Source organism: Anomalospiza imberbis, chromosome 34 (assembly GCF_031753505.1).
Source record: "Anomalospiza imberbis isolate Cuckoo-Finch-1a 21T00152 chromosome 34, ASM3175350v1, whole genome shotgun sequence".
Classification (NCBI taxonomy): Eukaryota; Metazoa; Chordata; class Aves; order Passeriformes; family Viduidae; genus Anomalospiza; species Anomalospiza imberbis.
Window position 1 is genome coordinate 618,195 of NC_089714.1, and position 26,811 is coordinate 645,005.

General features: G+C 53.0%; 1 protein-coding gene and 1 pseudogene across 1 annotated transcript; one reads left to right on the forward strand and one right to left on the reverse strand.

The window, feature by feature from the left end:
* LOC137464017 (zinc finger protein 850-like) overlaps window positions 1-26,811 on the forward strand; it is a 646,379-nt pseudogene that overhangs the window by 103,944 nt on the left and 515,624 nt on the right.
* On the reverse strand, window positions 1,771-18,384 carry LOC137464005 (olfactory receptor 14J1-like). Its single transcript, XM_068175341.1, has 3 exons — window positions 17,868-18,384; window positions 3,332-3,400; window positions 1,771-1,847 (listed from the first exon to the last, which is right to left on the reverse strand). The coding sequence occupies exons 1-3, from the start codon at window positions 18,382-18,384 to the stop codon at window positions 1,771-1,773; spliced, it is 663 nt and encodes a 220-aa protein (XP_068031442.1).

Here is a 26,811-nt window from a genome sequence, read left to right on the forward strand (position 1 = left end):
GTGGGACTAGTACAGCCCTACCCAGTTCGGCCTTTAAAAGGTCACGGAAGCATGGGCTCTGTGGGCCATTCTGTTGGTGTGTTTTGCAAATCTCTCTTATTATTTGCTGTGCAAAAGCTTTCCAATTAGCAGCTGTGGCTCCTCCCCCTTGCCCTGCATGCTGATATGAGACAGGGGCGAGTGAGAAATCGGGACCCTGCGTTGGCTCTGCAGTTCCCTGCTGCTTTTCCCTTGAACGGGAAGCATTGGGATCACTGGTGTGGCTACAGGGGCGAGCAGTGGGCGAGCCCCCACCGTGGGAACCCGGGCAGGGGGCGGGGCCACCGTGGGAACAGGGGGCGGGGCCACCGTGGGAACAGGGGGCGGGGATGCCTGGTGACGTCACGTCGGCAGACGCCCCCTGGGGGGAGGGGCGGAGCTGAGGGAGTGCCAGGTAAGGTGGGGGGAGGGAAGGTGTCACGAGGATCGGGGGGCGTGAGGGGAAAGAAAGGATTTTTAGGATGCTGAGGGGAATCATGGGAAGAAGGAGACGAGGTAGGGCGCGGTGCCACGTGGCATCCTCCATTTTCTTGGCTCTCTGGGGACTGGGAGCCATTTGGGTGGTCACTGCTCTCCAAAAAACCAACACGTGCTCGGGGTTTCTGGGCTGGGCAGACAGGGTGGGGAGAATTCCACGCGGTCTGGCCAGGACTTTGTGGACAGAGGGACTCGGGCATTTTAAGATGCTCAGGGAGCCGGCTGCCCTGGGCGTGAGCAGAGTCTGCTCTCCTTAAAATACCGAGTTTTGGGGAAGAGGGTTCAGAACTGGGGTGGGGAGAAATAGGAAGAGCAGAGGTACATTCCTTGTTAGTTGGCTTTTCCTTCACTTCCCTTTGCTTGAGTAAAGCTGATCGAACTTGCAAACTCCAAAACACAAATTCGGCTGAAGACGTGTCCCCAGACCTTCCCAAGGTTATCAATTTGTGACCCACTGTGTCCCAAAAGTGGGTATTGTGGACTTGTTCAGGAGAAACTTGCGGGAAGCATAGAAAAAGCCACCTTATAAACTGTTTTAATTTTCCCTTAGAAAACTATACATCTCCGCTAACTAGCATTCCTATAATCTGATAATATACGCCTTTCTGTGCTGTGCTTAGCTTAGCCCCCATTGTAGATGTAAAAGGCACAGCCCAACCTCACACCGACAAAAAACAAACCCGAATTCGGTACCGATTTCCAAACACCGCGGTTAAGAAGCGAAAACACGCAGCTTTTAGCCCTGCCCAGCGCAGCAGCCTGTGCGGCTTTTAAAACTGCCGCCGGCAGCAGCAGGGATCCCCCGCGCCATGCGGAGGAGCCGCGGCTCAGCGCCGCCCACGCCCGGCGAGAAAGCCCGAGCCATGGTTCTGCCCCCGCTGCCCGCGCCCTCCCGCCGCTCCCGGGAGCCGCCGCCGCCGCCCGCTGCGCCGCGGGAGAATCCGAACGCCCCGCACTGCGCTGAGGGGGCGGGCAGAGCCCCCCGCTCCCCCTGAGCCAGCGGCGCTGCCGCTGCCACGCGGGTTTTAAAAACGGCAGAGCCGCGCCGTCCGGGGCTATCGCTCCCGACCCCGCGGGGCTGCGCAGCCTTGCCGTGCTCGAAATAAGAGCGAAAAAGAACAAGTCCCTCGTCAGGGACGGTTTCTGAGCTCCCCACCCCGCTATGGAGCGGGGATACTCACCCAAATCGGTGTCCTGGTCCGGCGGAGTCTTCTCTTCACCTGAACAGGACTCCTCGGGGCAGGAGGAGCTGCCCTATTCTTCCTCTGGGAAGGTCTGGCTCACCAAAAAGGAGGTGCGCTTCCCAGAGGTGCAGGACATCCACAAGTACTCTGTGGATAAAGCCCAAAGTCTCTCCTGGAGAGCTATGTCCTCAAAGCTCTGCCAGTGGACGCCAAGCTGCCTTAAAGCCTCTCCGTGGTCTTGTGAGGCTCCGAGAGCTCCGGAGTGTCCCATCGGTGCGGCAGGGTCGGGCCAGCCTCCACGTCAGGTTGCCAAAATATTGGTGTTACCGATATCGAGGACAGGATGTGCCTTGGCTTGTCTGGCCCTGCTGCTGAACCAAATAGCAGCCACTGTGGTGTTTCACCCCAGAGACACTTTTGCCCGGCTGGATGTTGCAGCTGGGAGCATGGAGACAAGTCCAGACATGCCAGAGCTCCGGTGGCGGCGGGATGGAAGGAGTGGAAGCACACTGGGGGCAACTGGGATTTACTGGGAGAGACCAAGAGTGACTGGGATCACAGAGGAATCATAAAGGAAGTTACTGGAATAATACTGAGAGTATCTGGGAGTGACATGAATCATACTGGGAGTGACTGGAATCATACTGGGAGTGACTGGAATCATACTGAGTGACTTGGAGTGACTGGGACCACACTGGAGGCAAATGGTAACATAATGAGAGTGACTGGGTTCATACTGGGATCATACTGGGAAGGACTGGAACCATACTAGGAGTGCCTGGAACTATTATAGGGGTGAATGGGAACACACCTGGGAACATGCTGGGACCATACTGGGATGATACTGGGAGTGACTGGGATGATACTGGGATCACACTGAGTGTAACTGGAAGTGACTGGGACCATACTGGGGGTGACTGGGAGCCACAGGGCCCATGCTGGGAGTGTCCTTGGGGGAACTGGCCCAGCTGGGGCTCAGGGTTGTTCTCCCCCAGGGCTGCCCCAGGTCCTGCTGCCACCCCCGGCCCCACAGAGCTGAGGGACAGGGGACAGGGACAGGGGACAGCCAAGGGACAGGGCACAGGGACAGGGCACAGCCGAGGGACAGGGCACAGCCAGGGAACACGGCCTGGCCGAGGGACACTGAGCTCCAGCACTTTTGGCTGTTGCCCTTGGGCTCCCAGCGCAGGCCCAGGGGCAGAATCCCCTCCAGAAACTGTTGTTTGCTTTCAGCTCTGCTCTGGAACATTCCCCAGGAGCCCTGCAGTGGCTGCAGCCTGGCCGGGTGCCCGGGGCCACCAAAGCTGCTCCAGCAGTGCCCTCCTGCCCCAGGCAGGGCATGCAAACACCAAGGAAAGGCTCCTGCTGGGCTCAGGGCAGGGACAGGGCACTCCCCTGGCACTGCCCTTCCCCTCCCACACCCACCTTTGTGCTCCAGAGCCTCTCGACCACATCTGATGTATTTTGGGGGCCCTTCCACACAGGTGTGTCCCAGGTAATGGTTCATCTGCTCCACCATGATCCCTTTGGATTCCCAGCACCTCTGGGTGATCCAGGCGGCACCGGCGGACACTGCAAATCTCCCAGATCCCAGCTGGAAGCAGATGAAATCCCAGCCCTCGTAGCCATACCGGTGGGATCCATGGACGCTCCGTTGGACAGGAGGTCACAGCTGGAAACCACCTGCACCCTGTGCAGACCTGGGAACGAGGAGAGAACAGACCCATGGAGTCGTGTCCCAGCCACAGAGAGCCCCTTGGAGCTCCCTGGATTCCCATCCCAGCCCCAGAGATCCCCCTCATCCCCAGAGATCCCATCCCAGCCCCTCAGAGTCCTCCATTCCCACAGATCCCAGCCCAGGCCCTGGCTCCCCCCACTCCCCCTGCTCTGGTTGTACCTGCCCCGTCTCCAGGTCACTGTTGGCCACGGGCTGGTTCCTGTCTTTGAGCCAGCTCTGGCTATCCCAATATCCCAGCTCTGCCTATCCCCATATCCCAGCTCTGGCTATCCCAATATCCCGGCTCTCGCTATCCCAATATCCCAGCTCTGGCTGTCCCAATATCCCAGCTCTGGCTGTCCCAGTATCCCAGCTCTGGCTGTCCCAATATCCCAGCTCTGGCTGTCCCAATATCCCAACTCTGGCTATCCCAATATCCCGACTCTGGCTATCCCAATATCCCAACTCTGGCTATCCCAATATCCCAACTCTGGCTATCCCAATGTCCTGGCTGGCAGAGCTGGGAAGGAGGTTCAGAGGCTCAGAGTCAAGGAAAGGGGGTTCAGGGACTGGGAGAGCTGAGATGGTTGTCCAGGGAATCCTGTGCCCAGGAAAGGGGGTGCCAGGGCTCCTGAGTGTGAGGAAAGGAGGGACTGGGGGCTGGGAAAGGCAGGAATGGGGGCCAAGGGGTCCCAGGTCAGGGAAAAGGGTGGGGCTGGGGGCTGGGAGAGGCGGGGGGCCGGGAACAGGTTGTGTTTGTGCCGGGTCAGGGGGTGCAGGGGGGTCTGAGTGCCAGGCAAAGGGGTAAAAGGGTGTGTCAGTTCTCAGGAATGGGGGTGCAGGGGGGTCTCAGGGTCACAGAAATGGGGGGCAGGGACGTGGAGAGGTAGAAGGGAGTTCCAGGGGTTCCTTGAGCCCAGGAAAGGGGAGTCCAGGGTTTCCCAAAAAGGCGGTACCAGGTACTCCTTAACCCAAATGCAGCATTAAGAAGCAGCATTCTTTATTCAGCCGGGTGCACGGGGGATAGCTCCTCCCAAAGTCGAGCATGCTGAGTGCAGGAAAGTTTCTGTTCATATTCTGTATTTTGCACACATATTCACTGATTGTCCATGACTAAACATACATCTGATAATCATTTCCCCAAAATCATTAACATATTTCCCCATCCCTTTACCCATGCTCTCTTCTGTCCTGGGGGTCTCTCTGGTGGTCCCTGGTGGTCGTGGACCCCAATGTTCCAGTGGGCCTGGCTGAGCTGGCAGGACACTGAGGCTGGTGAACTTCCAGTTCCCCTTCTGATACAATGGGCATTGTGTGGTTTCCATAGGCCTGGGGTTTTGGAGAACAAGCTCCAGGTGTCAGCTCACCTGGTGGAGACAATTTATCATCTGGTAACATGAGGTGACAGAGATCATCTCATCACATGACATCACAGACTGGGTTATGTGAGGTCATCGAGCAGCTATGAGATAAACTGCCTCTGTGACATCACAGAGTTGGCTGTGACATCACAGAGGGGCTGTGTGACATCCCAGGAGGGCTGTGTGAGGTCACTGGGTTGGTCAGTCCACCCCAGCTCCCCCTCACAGTTTCTCCCAACAAGTCCAATGCTGTTCATGCCCAGCGGGGTCCCTGTCCCCCCATATCCCCCCGGTCCACCTGGAGCCACAGCCCCCACCAAAGGATGTTCCACAGGATCCACCCCAGAGCCTGACATGGGGAAAAGGGGCCAGGGCTGTGTGACCAGGACATCAAGGACGTGGATTAGCCAGGTCCCTGTGGCCTGGGTTGGGTTCCCCAGGGCAGGAAAGATGTCTGGCAGCTGGAGCAGGGTTAGGGAAGGGCCTCCAAGGTGGGGCTGGAGCCCTTGGGCTGTGAGCAGAGGCTGAGGGAGCTGGACTTGTCCAGCCTGGAGCAGGGAAGGCTGAGGGGCTCCTCATCCCAGCCTGGCAGTGCCAGCGAGGAGGGGATGGAGAACACAGAGCCAGGCTCTTCGCCAGGTGCCTGGTGGGAGACAGAAGCCAATGGGTGGAAGGGGAAAAAGAAGAGATCAGCCAGGCCAGGAGGAGATGAAATGAGTCAGGCTGGTTTCAGCATTACCTCAACACCAAAAGCAGCCTGACCTCCCTTCTCCATCCACCACTGACAGCTTTGCAAATCAGGAAGTGTTCTGAGCTTTTTTGCCTCCACTCCAGGACAAGCATTCTGATACAAGATCTTAATTGTGTTTATTATTTATCACAGAACCACATTTGTCTAAAATTAATTTTAATATGGAAATCACTTGTGGATGGTGGACTCATCAGACACTGCTGGGACGTTGCACATAGCTCAGGGATGAGTGTGATTTTTATTAAATTGTGTCCTGTTCAACCATTGTCTGTTGTCCATGAAGAGAAACTTTCTGTGCCTCTGAGTCTCACCAGTTCCTGACCCCCAAAGGACACAAACCTGATGAGTTGTGGTTCCCACTCCAGTGGTGGCGCTTGGACCTCCCTCCATCCCCAGAGCAGAGCTCCCTTGTCCCAGAAAGTCCCTGGCAATGCAGGGATGAAGGAAACAGGACAGGCTGTGGGGATCAGGGGGAGGGCACAGCCAGGGATTTGGGGTGGTTGTGAGCCCAGGGCAGGACCCGGCCCTTGGCCTTGGTGAACCTCATCCAATTGTCCTGGGCCCATGGCTCCAGCCTGCCCAGATCCCTCTGCAGAGCTTCTGCCCTCCAGCACAGCCACACTCCCACCCAGCTTGGGCTCACCTGGAAATGACTGAGGGTGCCCTTGATGGCCTCATCCAGATCAGCAATCAAGAGATTTCACTGACCTGGCCCCAGTCCTGAGCCCTGGGGACACCCCTGGGTGTGACTCCATTCCTCAGCTGCTCTGAGTGCCAGGGGTTGGATGAGAGAAATGGTGGGGAGGGGTTGGGGACAAAGTGTGATTGATTGTCAGCCATGAAGGGTCTTGATTTTCACATCTATTCAGACTGCATTAGGAGGTGCTGGGGGTTAATATCAATTGGACATTGCTGATATCAATCTATAAACAGGAAAAAAAAATTCTCTCAGCACTGTTTCCAATATAGCATATTCACTTTGAATACACTACTGAAATCTGTCTAATTAACCAGAGAAGAATTGAGGACTTGAATTATTACCAAGGGCTTTTCTTGTCTTGGGTGTTTTGAAGAAAATCTCATTTTTTGAAAATCTCATGTTTATGAGATTTTCTCATGGAATTACTGAACGGAAGAGCTCAAGAAAGAAGAGCCCTGTGGAGAAGTAAAATTCATCAGCAACCTCCAAGTGGCTGAGGCTCCATCCCCATCAGAGCAGCAATGACCAGAAATGGGCACAGCTTTGTGGCTGCCCCAGCTCTGGGATGGGCCCTGGGCCTGGAGCAGGAGCAGCTCTGGAGGGCCCCAAGGCCGGGCTCTTGTGCTGGCCTGGGCAGATGGGATGGCAGCAGGGGCTGCAGAGCTCTCAGCACCTCAGCCCGAGGGGAGCAGGGCAGCCAGGGAGCCTCCTTTGGCCTTGGCCAAGCCCCTTCCCCCATGGCTGGGGCTGAGTCCTGGCTGAGCTGCAGCTGCTGCTGTGCCCTGGCCAGGGGCTGAGGCCGTGGGGCCAGTGGCCAGAGCAGCCTGGGCTGAGCAGAGCTGTGGGGCCAGAGCCGGCTGGGCTGTGCTGGGGAGAGGCCCTTGGTGCTGCACAGAGCTCAGGGCAGCTGGCAGAGCTTGCAGGGAGCTGGGCTGGGCTCAGAGAGCCTGGCACAGAAACCATCAGTGTCCATCCCAGCCTGGCTGAGCGTGCAGGGCAGGACTCAGCCCAGGCCTTGTGGGGCAGGGCCAGCGCCTGTGCAAGGCATGGAAAACAGGCAAGTGCCCGAGAGAGGAGGCTGCTCTGTGCCCTTGGGGGCATGGACACAGCAGGAACACTCAGGAGCCCAAAGAGCCTCCATGGCTGTGCTGGAGACCAAGGCTGGAGCAGGGAAATGCAGGGCTGCTGCGCCATGGGGAGGGCATTGAATTCCAGCACACACCTCAGCTCTCTGATGGTCCCGGCACCATGCCGGGCCCTGTTTCAGGCTGGAGCAGAGCAGATGTTGATGGCACAGGAGCCCTGCGGGGCTGGCAGGGACCTGCAGCTTGCAAGGTGCTCTGCTCTCCCTCAGCTCCTCTCTGAGAGATCCAATCCCAGCTCGGCACCTCAGGGCACAAGTGGCACTGCCTGGTCATGGGCACACAGCTGATGTTGAGACACGGGGCTAGAAATTAGAAGGGTATTGATTACAAATATGTATTAAATTACATATATATTGTTTAATATTTGCTGCATTTTACTGTGCTAACTGCCTGTCATGGGAAGACAGGGTGCACCTGCGAGAGCAATATGAGAGAATGCAAGGATGTGTGATAAGGGAAGGACGACGTTCATCAAAACAGGACAAAGTTACAAGGCTACCAAGATAACAAGGCTCCTCAGAGCCCCAAACCAGATTAGACCAACCTCGTGGTTTGGACTGTGACCACAGGATCCGTAAGCTTGCGCCTGAAGATGGGGTGAGAAGGACAGCTTTAATGATGACCACTTACTTCATCCCCCTGCAACCCCCAAGACAACCAGCAGAGACAAGTATGAAGGAGAAGGCACAAGGGACTGATAAGCTGATTAGCATATGAAACAGGACAAGGTGGAGCCAGGAAATGAATATGCAAAGTTGTATTGCAAAGCCTAATGTATATGTAACATTTTAGAGGGTAAAAAAGAATGCTGAGAGTGATTAGATGCTCATGCCTTTGCAGAAGTATCTGGCATGTGCCCAGCTGAAAAAATACCTATGTTATAACTCACTTTGTCTTTGAGTTTTAGAGTCTTTCCACGCATCAATGTCTGCCTGGAAAGGGGCACAAGTTTTAATATCTGGTATTTTCATAATATACAAGCAAATCTTTATTATCTGGGTCATTTGATGGCAAAGAAATGGCAAAGTATTCCCTGCAGGAACAGGAATTTCCTGGATCTACTAGATTCTTCTAGTGACGGCAGGAGAAGAAATACAGATTTTCCCCCCTCCCTTTGCCATCAACATTCAGTCTAATATTTAATTACTCTCTCCCTTCAGGTGTTTCCAGCTCTCCTGGTTAAATGACCTATCTAAGGACATCTCTTCATTTAGAGCAGCTGGATTTATGTCCTTCCTGTTGCTCCCAGATTTCCTCCTGCAGCTGTTCTCTGGTCATTCCAATTTGTCTCCCTTCACTGCTTTCATGCTTTGAACTTCAGGGAGTTGCCCAGTCTTTCATAAGTTTAAATAACTCCTTAGTCAGCACATTAGTTGTATTTCTATATTTTATATCACCTCTTATGTCTTTGTCAAAATCCTTCCTCCATGGCAATCCCTTGTGGATGGCAGACGTGTCAGACGTTGCTGGGATGTCACAAGGAGCTGAGGGAAGGGTTTTGATGTTTGTTAAATTTTATCATGTTCACATTTTTTATGTTGGCCATGAAGAGAAACCTTCCTGTGCCTCCGAGTCTCACCAGTTCCTGGCCCCTCAAAGGACACAAACCTGATGAGTTGTGGTTCCCACTCCAGTGATTGCACTTGGACCTCCCTCCATCCCCAGAGCAGAGCTCCCTTGTCCCAGAAAGTCCCTGGCAATGCAGGGATGAAGGAAACAGGACAGGCTGTGGGGATCAGGGGCTGGGCAGAGCCAGAGAGAAGAATGACTTTTGCATTTGATGGAGCTGTGCCTTCCCTTGGCTTTGTTGGCTGACAAGAAATGAACATCTGTGTCTGGAGCAGCTTCTTCTCCAAGGAAAGCAGGTGGGAGTGGGAGCCATGGAGCTGAAACCTGCAGGTGCAGCCTGGGTGGAGGGAGCTCAGACTTGCACAAGGCTGCTCTGAGTGCCAGGGCTTGGATGGGGGAAATGGTGGGGTGGGGGTAGGGACAGAGTCTGACTGATTGTCAGCCATGAAGGGTCTTGATTTTCATGTCTATTCCAACTGCATGAGGAGGTACTTGGATTCAGTGTCAATTGGAGATTGCACAGATCAATGTATTACCAGGGAAAAAAAACCCTAAACAGGACCAAAAAAATGGTTTCTCACTGACTTTGTAAACATAATACATTCACTTTTAATATACTACTGAGATCTGTTGAATAAAGCACAAAAGATTTGAAAACTTAAATCAAACAATTCCCAGAGGCTTGGCTTGTTAATCTGTTCTGAATGTTAATGAGCCCTGGGACACTGAATTCCTGAAGTGAAGAGCTGAAGCCTCTGGAGCAGTAAAATTCTGCAGCAGCCTCCAAGTTGCTGAGGATGTCAGCAGCCCCCACTGAGGCCATCCCTGCCCAGAGACCGTGGGGGAATGGGCAGACAAGGAGAGCGTCCCTGGGGCTGGGGCAGCAGAACTCAGAGGCACCAGCGGCTCCAGCTGGGAAATGGAGTGTGGAATGTGGCTGTGAAAGCCCTGCCTGGGCTGTGCCAAGCAGCACACACAAGCCCTGACTCCCATCCCCCAAACAACTCTCTCAAGGAGACATTTAAGAGGAATTACAATTGTTTGTGTCCTCTGAGTTGGATGAACAGGAGAAATACCAACAAGAGATTCTTTGGAGCTCCGAACAACAAAACAGCCTTTACTGGGAACTTTAGAAAATCAGAGAAACTTTGGCAGAAGGTTTAATATGACATTCAATTCACACAAAACACTTCCCAAAGCATTAACTTGGCCCATTCAAATTCACAAATTCTAAGCCTGTTCTATTTTAAGTTAATCAAAATGTGCGAGAGTACAGAAATAGAAGAAGAAGACACAGAGAGAGAGAAAGACAGAAAAAGATACACAGAAGCACACAGACAGCTACTATATTCTGGATTCCAGAGGGGTTCAGATAGAAATTCCAAGAGGAGGTAGGGTCAAGATGTGTGCTTGCCTTGTGCCCAGCCTTAAGTACCCCTTGGTGTTCCTGGGCCCTTCCCCCAGGTGGGACTTGGGGTCATTTGGTCACTCAGGAGCTGGGCTGGGGGCTCCAGAGGTGGCTGTGGAGCATTGCCTGTGCTGTGCCAGGGACTGGCAGACACTGCTGGGCGGGGGTAGAGGCTCTGGGGGGATTGGGGTTCCAGGGCAGGGCAGGGCTGGGGTTCCAGGGCAGGGCAAGGCTGGACCTGCCCCTTCCTCCCCACACATGAAATGTTTCAAGCCAACAATCTCCTCCAGTCTGTCACAACAGGCAGTGTTGGAGGTGAAATCCCAATTCTGGCCAAGGGCACCTGGACGAGAAAGACGGTTCTTTTCCATATGAATGAAAGCCCCAGGTCTTGGCTCATTTCTGGTTTGATTGCCTGGATTTTTTTTTGGTTTTGTTGTGGCTTTGTTTCCTTGGTGTGCCTGCAGTGTCCAGTCAGGAGCAGAGTGACTCTTGCCAAGGAACTTAGCCATGCTGTCGCTTAATATTAAATCTGGTTTTTGCTGATCCCTTGCTGGGGATTTTTTCAGAGCTCTCAAGCCCTCGTTGGTAACAGGGTGAAGGAGCCCTGGCCAAGGCTCTGGCCCTGGGGGACACGGGGACGCTGCTGGGGGGTCCCTGTCCCCCTGCCCCACCCCCCGTGGCCCCGGTCCCCCATCCCCGTGTCAGGCTCTGGGGTCAATCTCGTGGAACATCCTCTGGGGGAGGCTGCGGCGCCGGGGGCGGGGGGACCCGGGGGGACAGGGGACCCCGCTGTGCACGAGCAGCGTTGGACTTCTCTGGGGGAACTGGGAGGGGGGGCCGGGGTGGAGTGACCTCCCCAGTGGCCTGACACAGCCCCTGTGATTTCACACAGCCACCTGTGATGCCATACAGCCCACTCTGAGATGTAACAGGCCAGCTCTATGATGTCACAGCCACCTTTGTGATGTTATGCAGCCTTGCTGTGATGTCACAGCCTGCTCTGTGATTTCACAGTCAGCTCTGTGATGTCACAACCCACTCTGTATTGTCTCAGCCTTCTCTGTGACATCACACAGCTGCTCTGTGATGTCACAGAGCCCTTTTCTATGAAGGCAGAGTCTTCTCTGTGACCTCACAGCCCATTCTGTGATGTCACACAGCCAGCCTGTAATGTCACAGCATACTGTTTGACCTCACAGCTTGCTCTGCTCTGTGATGTCATACAGGCATGCTCTGATGTCACAGCCTGCTCTGTGATGTCATATAATAAACCCGTGATGTCATAGCCTACTACGTGATGTCACAACCTGGTCTGTGATGTCACACACTCACAGAATTACTGGGTTGGAAGAGACCTTCAAGATCATCGAGTCCAACCCATGCCCTAACACCACCTCAGCTAAACCATGGCACTGAGTGCCACATCCAGTCTTTTTTTAAACACATCCCAGGATGGTGACTCCACCACCTCCCTGGACAGACAGTTCCAGTACTTTATCACCCTTTCCATTAAATCTTTCTTCTTAATATCCACCCTAAATTTCCCTTGGTACAGCTTAAGACACTGTCCTCTGGTCCTGTCAGTTGCTGTGAGGAGAAAGAGACCGACCCCCACCTGACTGCAACCACCTTTCAGGGAGTGTAGAGAGTCATAAGGTCACCTCTGAGTCTTCTCCAGGATAAACAACCCCAGCTCCCTCAGTCGTTCCTCACAGGACTTGTGTTCCAAGCCCCTCACCAGCCTTGTTGCCCTTCCCTGGACACGCTCCAGCCCCTCCATGTCCTTCTTAAATTGGAGGGCCCAGAACTGGACACAGCACTCGAGGTACGTTGCCAGTACAGGGGAGGAATGCCAAGTACACCAGTGCCAAGTACAGAGGAAGAATGACCTCCCTGCTCCTGCTGGCCACACCATTCCTGGTCCAGGCCAGGAGCCATTGGCCTTCTTGGCCACCTGGGCACACTGCTGGCTCATGTCCAGCCTGCTGTCGACCAGTGCCCCCAGGTCCCTTTCTGCCTGGGCACTGTCCAGCCACGCCGTCCCCAGCCTAGAGCAGTTCAGGGGGTTGTTGTGGCCAAAATGCAGGACTTGGCACATGGATTTATTAAATTTAAACTTATTGAACTCTGCCATCTATCCAGCTGTTCCAGGTGCTCCTGCAGAGCCCTCCTACTTTCCAACAGATGGACACATGCTCCCAGATTAGTGCCATCTGCAGATTTTCTAATGAAGGACTCAATCCCCTCATCCATGTTGCCAATAAAAATATTGAACAGAGCTGGCCCAGCACAGAGCCCTGAGGGACAGCACTGGTGACTGTCCCCAGCTGGATGCAGCACCGCTCACCACCACTCTCTGGGCCGGCCATCCAGCCAGTTCTGAACCCAGCACAGAGTGCTCCTGTCCCAGCCATGGGCTGCAGCTTTTCCAGGAGTGTGCTGTGGGAGACAGTGCCAAAGGCCTGGATGGAGTCCAAATAGACACGCCTACAGCCTTTCCTGCATCCACCAGGAGTGTCACCTGGTCATGAAAGGAGACCAGTTTGCTCAAACACGACCTAGCCCTCCTAAACCCCTGCTGGCTGGGCCTGACACCCTGGCCATCCTGGAAGTGCTGTGTGATGGCACTCAGTGTGAACTGTCCCATGACCTTACCGGGTACTGAGGTCAGGCTGACTGGCCTGGAATTACCAGGATCCTCCTTCCCACACTTGCTGTGAATGGGCATCACATTGGGCAGCTTCGAGTCATCTGGGACCTCACCAGTGAGCCAGGACTCCTGGTAAATGATGGAGAGCGGCTTGACAAGCTCATCTGCCAGCTCCCTCATCACCCTGGGGTGGATCCCATCTGGTCCCATGGATTTATGAACATCCAAGCAGCTCAGCAGGTCTCTGATGGCCTCCTCTTGGATAACAGTGGTCCACTCTGCTCCCTGACACCATCAACCAGCCCAGGAGGACAGTTGTCCTGAAGGCAAATCATCTTCTCACTAAAAACTGAGGCAAAAAATGGGGTTAAGCACCTCTGCCTTCTCCTCATCTGCAGGTATTAAATTCCCTTCCACATCTAATAAAGAACAAAGGCTGGTCTTACCCATCCTTTTACCATTGATATATCTATAAAAACATTTTTATTAGCTTTTAAAGAAGCTGCCATTTTAAGTTCAAACTGAGCTTTAGCCTCCCTAATTTCTTCCCTTCATGCCCCAGCAAGCCCCTTAAATACTTCCTGAGAGGCCTGACCCTCCTTCCAAAGATGATACATCCTCTTTTTATTCTTAAGTTCCTTCAAAACCTCCTTTCCCATCCAGACTGGACGTTTGCCTTGTCGACTCGTCTTTTGGCACACAGGGACAGTCTGTTCCTGTGCCCTCAAGATCTCTGTTTTGAAGCTTCCCACCTTTCCTGAACTCCTTTGTTTTTAAGGGCTGCTTCCCAAGGAACTCTCTGAATAAATCTCCTAAGTAGGCCAAAGTCTGCCCTCCGAAGTCCAATGTAAAAGTCTTATTAGTGTTCCTCCTGAATTCACCAAAATATTGAGAATTCTATAGTTTCATGATCACTGTGCCCTAAGTGACCTCCAACCACCACATCTCCCACCAGCCCATCTCTATTTACAAACCACAGATCTAACATAGTCCCTCTCCTGGTGGGCTCACTCACCAGCTGCGACAAAAAATTGTCCTCCACAAACTCTAAAAATTTCCTGGACTGCCTCTTTTCAGCTGTATTGAGCCCCCAGCAGATGTCCAGCAGGTTGAAGTCACCCACAAGAACAAGGGCTGATGATCCAGAAACATTCTCTAGCTGCTTATAGAATGAGTTGTCCACCTCTTCTTCCCAGCTGGCTGGATGATAACAGACTCACAGTAGGATGTCAGCCTTGTTGGCCTTCCCCCTAAGTCTCACCCATAGACATTTGACTCATCATCATTAGTTTCAACATCCGTAGCATCAAAAACTTTCCCCAATGTAAAGGGCCACCCCTCCACCTCTTCTCCCTGTCCTGTCTCTCCTGAAGAGCTTGCAGCCATCCAGTGCAGCGCTCCAGCCATGTGAGTCGTCCCACCCTGTTTCTGTAATGGCAATTACATCACAGCTCTGCTGCTGCACCATGGCCTCCAGCTCTTCTTGTTTGTTACCCATGCTGTGTGCATTGGTGTACATGCACCTCAGCTGGGCTGCTGATTTCACCCCTAACTCAGGCTTACCACCCACGAGCCTGCTTCCAGACAACCCAGCTGCATCTCCCTTCCCCTTCAGACCTAGTTTAAAGCCCTCTCAACAAATTCTGACCATTCATGAACAAAAATTCTTCTGCCCTTCACAGAAAGATGGAGCCCGTCTGCTCCAAGCAGGTCAGGTGCTGTAAAAGTTTCCCCATGATTAAAGAATCCCAAATTTGGACAATGACACCATCCCTTGAGCCACTCGTTGATAATGTGAGCTCTCCTATTGCTTTCAGCGTTTTTCTCAGACTCCAAAGGGACTGAGGAAAAGACTGTCTGTGCCCCTGTCCTATTAACCACCTGACCCAATGCCCTAAAGTCCCTTTTAATTGCCCTGACACTCCTCTTTTCAATCTCATCACTGCCAGCCTGGGGTACCAGCAGTGGGCAATAATCAGAGGGCTGAATCAGCCCAGGCAGTGTGTCAGTGATATCTCGTACCCGGGCCCCAGGGAGGCAGCAGACCTCTCTGTGGGGTGGCTCTGGTCGACATATGGAGCCCTCTGTTCCCCTCAAGAGGGAGTCACCCGCCACAATTACCCTTCTTTCCTTTTTGATGTTAGAGGTGCTGATCTGTCTCACAGCTGAATCATAACTGGGAGGCTCACTGGGCAGATAATTTTCTTCTAAACCATCTGGCTGACTCTCCAGATCCAGGGGATCATACCGAATCTGAAGTGGCACCTGGCTTGGGAGAGGGGGTTGGGAGGGATTTTTATTATTACCTCCTCGAGTAGGTACCCACTCCCACTCCCCTTCATCAGCCAGGTGTCCTTCTATAGCCTGACAGTGGGAGGTGTGGGAGACAGCGGGAACCAAGGAGAGCATTGCTGCACTGCCAGACCTCATGGAACCAAGGATCCATTGTGACACTGCAGGGCCCTGGGGCACCACGGTGCCATTGTGACACTGCAGGGCCCAAGGATCCAAGGGACTTTGTGACACCAGAGGGACATTGTGACACTGGGAGGCCCCATGGAATCATGGACACCATTGGGACACTCTGGAGCCTCATGGAACCGTGGTGACACCAAGTTGTCTGGGGGTGTTGATCTGCTGGAAGGCAGGAGGGCTCTGCAGAGGGACCTGGACAGGCTGGATCCTGAAACCAAATCCAACAAGGTGAGGTTTAACAAGTCCAAGTGCCGGGTCCTGCACTTTGACCACAACAACCCCTGCAGCGCTACAGGCTGGGGACAGAGTGGCTGGACAGCAGCCAGGCAGAAAGGGACCTGCAGGGACTGATGGACAGCAGGCTGGACATGAGCCAGCAGTGTGCCCAGGTGGCCAAGAAGGCCAATGGCTCCTGGCCTGGATCAGGAATGGTGTGGCCAGCAGGAGCAGGGCAGTGATTCTTCCCCTGTGCTCAGCACTGGTTGGGCAGCACCTCGAGTGCTGTGTCCAGTTCTTGACCCCCAATTTAGGAAGGACATGTTGGGGCTGGAGCGTGTCCAGAGAAGGGCAACAAGGCTGGTGAGGGGACTGCAGCACAAGTCCTGTGAGGAGTGGCTGAGGGAGCTGGGGTTGTTTATCCTGGAGAAGAGGAGGCTCAGGGGAGACAAGGCGGGGTGAGGGCACAGGTTGGACTTGATGATCTCCAAGGTCTTTTCCAGCCTTGCTGATTCTGTGATTCTCTGAAACCACCCTGGGAGCAGTTGCAGGAGGAGCCGTGGGCCTCCTCTTCAGAAGCTCCAGCAGCCCAGGTCCCTCAGCTTCTCCTCACAGCCCCACAGCCCATCCTGTCAGTCCTGCAGAGCCTCTGCAGCCCCTCCTCACTGCCCAGAACAGGCAGCCCCACAGCCAGACACAGCAGCCCAGATGTGCCCCCCTGGCCTGGGCTGCCTCTGGCAAGGGAGCAGCACCAGGCACTGCAGGAGCCTGCAGACAATTCCTGCAGCACTTGTGCGATGATCCTGCTCCCCAGGGGCCGTTCCCATGGTGCCAAGTCAGGAACTGGAATGGGGGAGTGGGGCCAGAGAGGAAAGGGCAAACAGGGATGGGCTGTTTGCAGGGGAGGGAACAGGGATGGGCAATGGGAAGATATTTTTATCAGGAAGTGTAAAGAAAGCCAAGGTGAAGCCAAGGAAATGCTCAGGGCAGTCTGGGGGTGGCTGCCAGGCAGCCCTGGCTCTGAGCAACAGCGTCTGCAGTGGGACAGGAAACTCCCAGCTGATGGAAACAAACTTTCTGGCTGGCTGCAGAGGCCAGGACAAAGCTGAGTGGTTTCCCTGGCGTCCCCCAGCCCTTGCTTGCCCCAGGGGCTGATGGCATTTGTGCTCCCTCAGGTTCATGTCCCCACAGCAGCAGCATGGGGGTGCTCCCGCCTGCTGTGTGCAGTGCAAACAGGGGCTCCTGAGCCAGTGCTGCCGTGGCTGTGCCTGCAAGGATGCGGCACCTGTGTGAGCTGGGGGAGAGGCCAGGGCTGCAGAGGGGGGATGTTGTTGGCAGCTCCATCAGGACGCTCTGGGACGCTGCCCTGGGCTGTCCAGCGCATTGGGGATGGATCAGCCCCTGCTCTGCTGCTCCTTCCCTTCTCCCCCAGGGCCCTTGCAGAGCACCAGCCATGCTGTGTGCCCCCAGCCTGCCCACGGCCAGCCTGGGGCTGCTCACGGGGGTTTTCTGTGCTGAGCATTGGCCTGGCCGTGTTCTTGAGAGAGCCTGGGCAAGGAGCCTGGAGCCCCCAGGCCCTGGCCTGAGGCGTCAGCGCTGCCCCAGCAGTGCCCATGGGCTGTCCCTGCTGCAGCCCCGGCACTGCCACCCCCAGGACTGTGCCCGGCCCCGAGAGCACTCAGGCCCTGCAGCAACACCAGGGCCACCAGGGCAGCGGGGCAGGGCCACGGGAGCAGCACTGGCAACACCAAGTGCTGCTGCTGCTGGGCACAGCTGCTGTGCCAGCACTGATCTGCCCCAGCTCTGCACACAGACATTGCTGCTGCAGCTCCAGAGAAGGCAACAAAAGGGCATCTCTGCAGAAAACTTTGCTGGGACATCCTTGAGTTCCTTTAAAGCCAACAACAGTGCAGGCCCTCATTGACATAGTCTGTGCCCACAGGGAAGGTGGAGAGAAACAAAAGGAGAAATGGCACAGAGTGTATTTTTTATTGTGGACAGTATGAAAAAAAACCCAAAATATGAACCTCCAAAATGAAACCAACAAGAAGTATCAAAGATGACTTTTATTACAAGTGACTGCCAGAAATTGGCCAGCAGTTTAATGTTCCTGAAACCATCCAGTCATCAGTGTCCACACTGCAGCCTTGAGCTCCTGGTTCCTCAGGCTGTAGATGAGGGGGTTCAGGGCTGGAGGCACCACCGAGTACAGAACTGACAGGGCCAGATCCAGGGATGGGGAGGACATGGAGGGGGGCTTCAGGTGAGCAAACATAATAGTGCTGACAAACAGGGAGACCACGGCCAGGTGAGGGAGGCAGGTGGAAAAGGCTTTGTGCCGTCCCTGCTCAGAGGGGATCCTCAGCACGGCCCTGAAGATCTGCACATAAGAGAAAACAATGAACACAAAACAGCCAAATACCAAACAGGCACTAACAGCAATGAGCCCAAGTTCCCTGAGGTAGGATTTGGAGCAGGAGAGTTTGAGGATCTGGGGCACCTCACAGAAGAACTGGCCCAGGGCATTGCCATGGCACAGGGGCAGGGAAAATGTATTGGCTGTGTTCAGCAGAGCATTGAGAAAGCCACTGGCCCAGGCAGCTGCTGCCATGTGGGCACAAGCTCTGCTGCCCAGGAGGGTCCCGTAGTGCAGGGGTTTGCAGATGGACACGTAGCGGTCGTAGCACATGACTGTGAGAAGAGAAAACTCTGCTGAAATGAAAAAGATAAACAGAAAAACCTGTGCAGCACAGCCTGTGTAGGAGATGGTGCTGGTGTCCCAGAGGGAATTGTGCATGGCTTTGGGGACAGTGGTGCAGATGGAGCCCAGGTCGCTGAGGGCCAGGTTGAGCAGGAAGAAGAACATGGGCGTGTGCAGGTGGTGGCCGCAGGCTACGGCGCTGATGATGAGGCCGTTGCCCAGGAGGGCAGCCAGGGAGATGCCCAGGAAGAGGCAGAAGTGCAGGAGCTGCAGCTGCCGCGTGTCTGCCAGTGCCAGCAGGAGGAAGTGGCTGATGGAGCTGCTGTTGGACATTGGCTGTGGCTGCACATGGAGACCTGTTCATGGAGAAAGGACAGTGACAAGTCAGGAGAGGCTGCTTGGAGCCAAACCAGGGCCATTCCCTGTAGCCTGTTTTGCTGAAACTCACCCACCCTTGTTCCTGCTCTGGGAAAACCTTCACCCAGGTCCCTGCCTGATCTCAATTTGTTCTGGCTGAATGTGCCAGGAGCAGCCAGGGCTGTTTGTGGGGGCTCTCAAGGAGCCATCCCTGCCCTGCTGACCTGGGTTTGTGGCCATGTGGCAGAGGGGCAAGGCCAGATATTCAGGATTTGTCAGGAGAATCTCTCCTACTGCAGAAAGGCTTAGTATTATCTGCATTCTGTGGTCTAGAAGACATGGATAGCAGTGAGGAGATGTAGGGAATGTTTTTCCTACCCACACATCATTCCTGGCTCTCTGAGGTCAGAAATCCCCAGCATTCCTACTGCACTCAGAGTTTGCCACTGAGAGATGTGAGTGACAAAGGATTCCCTGTGGATGGGGGCAGGTGAGGGGCCGGATGGGCTTGTTTCCAACTGCCCTGGCTTTGCACCTTTGGCTGCAATCAGAGCACAATCACACTCCCAGGTCACCCTGGGATAAACCAGACCCTGCCCAGAGCAGAGGGATCCCTGAATGTCTCACCCTCTCTAAAGGTCTCTGGGCAAGCTCTCAGCACCCCCTTGTGCCAGGGACACTCACGGCTCCCTTGGCCAACCCAGCAGCATTTCCTCAGCTGTGGCAGCTCTGCACTTCCCCGTGGGACATTCAGGGAACTCCCAGAGGCTCTGGCACAGCTCTGCACCCAGGAGGGCAGCTCAGAGCTGGGAAGGGCACAGCAAGGAGATCCCCGGCTGTGCCCATGATGGGATCTCAGGGAGGGGCTCAGCTCATTCCCCTTTCCCATGGACTGCTTTGCCCACAGCCCCACAGGTCCCAGGGAAGCTTGGACACCCCATTCCCATGGACAGCCCTGCCGGGCAGGAATGCCAAGGGCAGTGCCTGACTCAGCTGCTGCAAATGCCAGAGCCTCCCTGAGAGCACCAGAAAACACTGACAATATCAGGGGAGTGCAGAAACAGGAGAAGATGTTGTGGTGCTGTGCCTGAGAGGGCAGGGCAGAGACAGCCGGGCACTCAGGACAGTGTTCCCATGCCCAGCTGTGCCTGGCACCTCCCACACACCAACAGTGCCCTCCTGCCCCAGCACTGCTCTGTTCAGCCCCCTCTGCTTCCCTGAGCATCTCCCTGGGCCTGGACATTCCCTCCTGAGAGGTGCCTTGTCCCTGCCAGCGCTCACAGAGCCCATCCCACCCTGGGTGCCCTCGGCCCAGCCCTACAGAAACCTGCCTGTGTACAGGGCCCTGGCTGGGGCAGGGTCTGTGTGCAGCTGGGCGAGGGCAGCTCAGGAGAGCCCTGCTGGGCCCTGCAAAGGTGATGCTGCTGCTCTCCAGGGCTGAGGAGTGGCTGAAGGCCCTTTGGGAGGCTGCCAGCAGAGAGACTGACCACCCAAAGTCACAGTTCTGGAGTCTCTGTAAATGTTCACACATTCCTTTGATGATCCTGTGTGTCCCTTTCAACTCAGAATGTTCTGTCATTCTGGGATTACAATTCCTGTTCTGCTTCGTTCATCCCCCTGTTGTTTATAGTCAAAAGAGAAAAAAAATCCTTGTAATAGTGTTAGACCAGTAAAGTAAAAACCAGACCTTTATTGCAAGTTTCCAGGTGTCCCAGTGGGGATGGGGCACACCTGGCCCCTGATTTCAACACTTTATTAAGGTTAATTAATTAGGATATTTAACAGGAACATCCAATAGGAGAGTCAATTGTCCCAGTTACACACCCCTGGCTCAGCCCATTGGAGTAGGTCCAAGGGCTTCTTTGCCTTCACTTTTTCTTGTGACTGCTCACATTCTGGTCAAAAACCAAAATGTTCTTCTTCTAGGTCCTCTTCCTGATAATAAGACTATACAGTGTTTCAGGAATGTATTTAGTCATTCAGCTTATTGTTCTAAAATCTAAGAGAAAGGTTAGGAAATGTACTAGAGTTAATTAAGGATTATAATGATATTAAGTTTATAATAGTAGTTAAATAGAGTTAATTAAGAGTTAGGTAAGGGTGTGTTAGCACATTTCTCCCACTCTCAGGATTTTTCATAGAGGTGCACAGAGAGAAAGAGAAAACCATTTCTATTTCTACTCCTTGTTTTTCCTATGTAGAATGTGTTTAGAGAATTGTTTACCTGGGGTGATTGCTTGATTAGATTCTAGTGAGGATTGCTTGAGCCTGATGGCCAATCCAATTCACCTGTGTCTAGACTCTCAAGAACAGGATCACAGGTTATTACTAGTTAGATATAGTAGTTAAAGAAAGTAAGTATGTAGTCTTAGTATCTTCTTTTATATAGTATATTAATGTATTATAGCATAGTTATAATAAAGAAATCATTCAGCCTTCTAAACTGATGTTAGACATCATCATTTCTTCCCATTAAGTGTACCTACATTTACAATATAAGGGTTATATTTTTATAAGTATATAATAGTAATTTACAGAGATACGACTATATGAAAAATGTATAAAAGCAAAAATCATTTTGTCATCACCCCAGCTTTCCCACCCTGCTCCAAGCAGGAAATTGAAAACACTCTCAGGAAAGCTCCTGATCTTTACAGCAATCCCAGGTTTACCTTCTTTGGGAAGTGTCCTCTGGAGCTGTGCCCAGGCTGGTCTGGAGCAGGGAGCAGCCCTGACCCAGCCAGCAGCCCCACAGCTTCTCTCCAGCGCTGGGAGCAGCTCCCCGGGCCGGCTGAGAGCTGTCCCTGGCAGGCAGCAGAGTCCCTGGCCCAGCACAGCGCCCTGGGCTGCAGGACCCTGCTCTGCAGGACAGCCCTGGGCACCCCTGGCTGCTCTGCACAAGAGATGATCAGAGAATGTACTCACAGGGTCTGTGGGCATTGGGATGTTCCAGCTGTAGGAGATCACTCCAGGAGCTGCAGCTGCATTGTCCTGCAGCCAGAGGTTCCTGTGCCAAGGGCTGCCAGGGATTCTGCCCCAGGCACTTCTCAGCACCTTCCCAGCCCTGACTGATGGAAGCTCTCTGTGCCTCTGTGCTGTGCCCGGGCTGGCTGCAGGCAGTGCCCCAGCCCTGCTGGGCTGGGAGAAGAGCTGCTCATCCAGAGAAATGTGCTTTTGAAGCTCTCCTTGGTTACCAGGATCACCCTCTGTGCCAGGAGCCCGGCCCAGCTCAGCAGCACAGACACAGCGCAAGGACTTTAATGACCCTCTGGGGCTTTGTGCTCAGGCCCTGAACATCAGGCCCTGAGAGGGAGCTGCAGAAACCTCTCCAGAACTCCAAGTCAGAATCCAACTCCAAAGTTTCTTTGGCTTTTAATGGGTTCCACTGAGAGACACGGCTGAGAAAGTGTCCCCAGGCCCCAGGCAGAGCAGAGAACTGGAGGCACTGATGACAGGTGGGGACAAAGGGAAGCCAAGTCCTGGTGCCCTGGGGCACAGCAGGGTCTGTGCCACCAAGGGCTGTCAGGAGACACCTTGTCCTGAGGCACTGGGGCCTCCTGGCACAGCCCCAGCCAGGCTGGGCACTGTCAGCCCCTTGTCCTGCCCTCAGCATCCCCCCCTAGCCCACATCCCAGTGGCCTCAAGGATCTGCTGGAAGGAGTCCCTGGGGAGCCTTGCTCAGGAATGGCCCTGGGGGCTCCTTCCTGCTCCCAGGGACTGCAGGTTTTTCAAAGCACTTTGGCTTTGGCTTTTGCCTTGGAGTCTCTGAGAGCTTTGTGCAATCATGGCCTCCAATTATCTGCTGTAATTAGTCCCTGGAGAGGCTTTGTCAGGAACAACACTCAGTGGGGCTCATTAATGCTTCAAGGTACTTCAGTTCTTTTAAGGTACTTGGTGTTTCCCTTTTGCTACAGACTCTGTGAGAGGTTTGTGCAGTCATGGCCCCAATTATCTGCTTTAACGAGTCCCTTGAGAGCTTTGTGCTGACACTCAGTGGGGCTCATTGATGCTTTGAGATACCCAACTTTTTTCAGTTACTTTGGATTTTCCTTTCCACACTGAGAGGTTTTTGTGCATCTTTGAGTCTCTGAGAGGTTTTTGTGCCATCCCAGCCTCTAATTCTCTCCTCCAAGGAGTCCATGAGGAGCCTGTGTTGGGGATGGACCTCAGTGGGTCCCATTAATGCTTCGAGAAACTTTGGGTTTTTACTCTGACTTTGACTCCTGGAAAGGTTTGTGCAATCTACTCTCAGGCCCTGAGGTTCCAGGGCTCAGCTCCAAATGCTCCACGGGGCTCATTAGGATCAAACAAGTCCTAAAAAAACCATGGCTCTGCCTTGATTTCCCTCTGGTCTGGTTAGGAAGGTTTCCTGCTGCAGTTATGGAGAATTATTTCAAAAGCCTTCTAAGAAATATGCATTTCTATTTTAAAGAGTGTATTTTATTACTCTTCTCTTTAGGTGTTATAAATGAAAAATGATCCAGCCAAATTAATAAAAATAAAAATAATTTATTTTAGCAATAGAGATCTAACTTAGCCAGCCACATGGAAAAGGACAGTGTCGAGCCCGGGATCGGCGCTGAGTGCAAGACACAGAGATCAGCCTCAGCAGAGGTTTCACTCTATGCCTCCACACCACTATCCTGGTACAAGCGATTTTTATAGGGAAAATTTTGCCTGAGGCCAGGATTTCGGCATTTAGTCCTTTGTTTCATTTAAAGTCCCATAAGTTGATGAGATTTCCTTCTCAGCGACAAGGTAGAGAATTTCAAAGTCTGGTGTCATGGAAACTCTTGATGAAATTTACGGGAACAGAGTATTCACATGTATCAGCCTGGGGGGATGATCCTGATGTCCATCTCGGGTCGTTCACGCAATGATCAGCGCCTGGGTGTCTCCATATCGCCTCAGATAAGGCCCATCTCCTGGCGAGCCACATCTCCTTGCTTGTAAATCAGGTTTCAACACACACTTAGTTTTGCCTGAGAAGGGGGGGGCTTCTAATGCCAAGAGGTACATCCTAACAACTATTTAACATTATATATATATGAAGCAAGAAAATGGCGCGAATTATACCTGTTACATATAACATTAGGGAAGAGGTGATTGCAGCATTTTGTGATGGATACTGACCCAGGCACTCTCCTAAGGAGGTCTGGCCTGCTCAGAGAAGCTGTGCCTTGAGGTCTCACCCAGTGTGGACCACCTTGCTCCACATTCCCCAAGCCCATCCTGTCTCTCCTCACTCACCTGGGACCTGCTTTGCTCAGAGAACTGGCTGCACTCTGGCAAAGAGGGTCATATATAATATGTATAAATATATATTATAATACTGGCTTTTTGAAAATATTGAAATGGATGCTATATGTATAATGTTAAAGTAATTTTGCTATAAAGATATAGTTTTTATTTCTTTTATTAACTAAACTCAGTAGTGAAATAGCTGATATAGTCATGGTTGTGGTAATGGAACTGCCTGCTTGTCTGGGATAGCATCCAGTGAACATATGATGGAGACCCCTGCTGCTGACATGCCAGTTATCAGCACCCACTGTCTGTAGAAAATATGGACCAAAGCCCAAACTGGAGGTGATAACAAGAACAGACTAAAACCACAGCCAGGAAATGTGTGTGCTCTAAAAAGGCAGACCCAAGGAAGAGACGTACTAAATAGTTCTTGGAACATGTAAACTAGTTTGGGAAAAAGTTTAAATATGCATCATTGTTTATGGATATGCAGCAGGCTGATGCAATAGAAAGGGTATGGAAAGGGCGTCTCTGAAATAGCAGGGGTGCTCTTGGTGGAATCTCAAGCACCCACTCGTAAATCTTTACTTTATTACCTTTGTCTCCTATTGCCATCTACTAAACTTCTAAATTTTACCCGGAGACTGAATCTTGTTTTTCACATCCTTATTCAGTCTTCTGTTGTATTTTGATAAGCTTTTAATAAACCTTCTAAATTTTTACAAGTCAGCATCATTTCTCACATCTATAAACTGAACCAAAGTGGGTTTGGATTTGTTATAAGGAGAAAATATTTTACAATGAGAATGGCAAAAAAATGCAACTGCTTTTCCAGAGAAGTGAATTTCTCATCCCAGGAATGCTCCAAGAGCAGGAGCCTTGTGCAACCTGGCCCAGTGAAACCCTCTCATCCCCAAGGACGGAATTCCTGTTGTGTGGGTTCTCTGATGTGCTGGGTGCCCTCACAATGCTTCTGGCCAGAATGTCTGCTGAGGGCAGCCAGGCTGCTGCAGGGGCTGTGACCTCACAGCCATCACCATTCCAGTGCTGGTGCAAGGGGTTCCTGGCCAGGTAATAATTGACACAGACTCCCTGCATTCACAGAAGGCTGATTATTTTCTTTTAGTAAGAAACCCTTACTTTTTATACCCTAGTACGCTACAAGTGGACCTAATTGGTCCTTTAATTAAAACACCATCACCATTGGCTAATTAAGAAACCACCCTTTGGTAAACAAATCTCCATAACACATTCCACATGTTCACAACACCAGGTGCAGCAAGTTAAGATAAGAATTGTTTCTCATTCTTTTCTCTGATCTTCTCACAGCCTTTCCCAGAACCATGTCTGGGAAAGTTGTCTGTTTCTCTCTGTGGCCAGAGAGCTGCTGCCACAATCCAGCCCCGTCCCCTGGGCCTGGCTCTCCCCTTTCCTCTGCCCCTGCCTTGTCTCTGCTGGCAGGAAGAGTTTTGTCATTAATGTCCTGTCCCCAAGGTGCTGGGGCCAATGGCTTCCCCATCAGGCTCCTGGAGCAGAAGTGGCTTTCCAGAGCCCAGCCAGAAATGAGCCCTGAGGCAGCAGCTCTGCAGTGCTGGCCACCAGGCCGGCTTGCCAAGGGAGGCTTCTGGCCATGCCCTGCAAGCAGCTGCTGCTGCCAAGGTGCCTTTGGTGCCTCAGGCTCTCCCTGGCACAGCTCCCAGCACGGCACTCTGCCCTTGTGCCCGAGGCCTTCCCTGTGCTGGGGCTGGCCTGGGGCTTTTCCTGCAGCGGGACCTGCCCTGCTCCTGGCACAGGAAAGGCAGTTCCTGCTGGAGCAGGAGGCTCTGCCTGCAATGGGCTCAAACCACTCCAGCAAGGCCCTGGTGACGTCAAAATTGGTTCCCAGAGCACTACATTCTAATAATTTTTATAGCTTCTATACTGTGGAGTAAATAAGTCTGATAAGGATCTTTCTTCTAATCATGATCAGAAACAATCAGAGCTCTATTTATATAAATATATCTAGCATTCCATCGTTAATCCTGTGGGATAAATTGCATTAAGGTTCAATTCCACCTGTCCAATCTTTTACACCTTTGATAAAGTTTGGAGGTGGGATTGGATCCAGCTGCTCCCAGTCTCCTTTCTTAGAAGGAATTCTAGAAATCTGGGGGTCCTGCAGGGGTTTCAGGATCCATGGTGGCTGTTGTGTGTCATTTCTCCACCTCATGACTCAGCAGGAGTTTCTCCAGTAAGGAAATAAAGCTTTTGCCTGAAGCTCCCACTCTGCCCATGACAGGAACCCCTGTGAGTGTCTGTGACATCCCGACTCTTTGGCAGCCTGGGGACTCCTGGGATGTCACCGTGAAGCCCCCGTGAGTGCCTGTAACAGATCGGTGCCTCTGCAGCCCAATGTCCCCTGGGATGTCAGCATGGGATGGCTGTGACTGCCTCTGACCACACGGCTGTCTCCCATCCCCAGAAACCCCTGGGAGGTCTCCATGGAGCCCCCGTCTCTGCCTGTGACATTCCAGCTCTTGAGCTCTTGAGCTCATTTCCGGCTCTTGGAAAGTCCCCATGGAACCCTTCTGAGTGCCTGTGACAAATCTGATCCTTAGCAGGCAAACATCACCAGGAACCCTTGTTGCTGTGGTCAGTTTCCATGGCAACCATCACCAGCCCCTATTGCTGTGGTCAGTTTCCCTGGCAACCATCACCAGGAACCCCTGTTGCTGTGGTCAATTTCCATGGCAACCATCACCAGCCCCTGTTGCTATGGTCAGTTTCCATGGCAACCATCACCAGCCCCCTGTTGCTGTGGTCAGTTTCCAT

Bases quoted from the DNA above. Each gene is read 5' to 3' on its own strand.
- LOC137464005 (XM_068175341.1), bottom strand. From the start codon at position 18,384: ATGTGCTACGACCGCTACGTGTCCATCTGCAAACCCCTGCACTACGGG. The intron at 3,401-17,867 runs ACAGCCTGAGGA...CCTCGTTCCCAG, and splicing joins AGCCCTGAACCCCCTCATCT to GTCTGCACAGGGTGCAGGTG. The intron at 1,848-3,331 runs GTATGGCTACGA...CTTTATCCACAG, and splicing joins AGCGTCCATGGATCCCACCG to AGTACTTGTGGATGTCCTGC.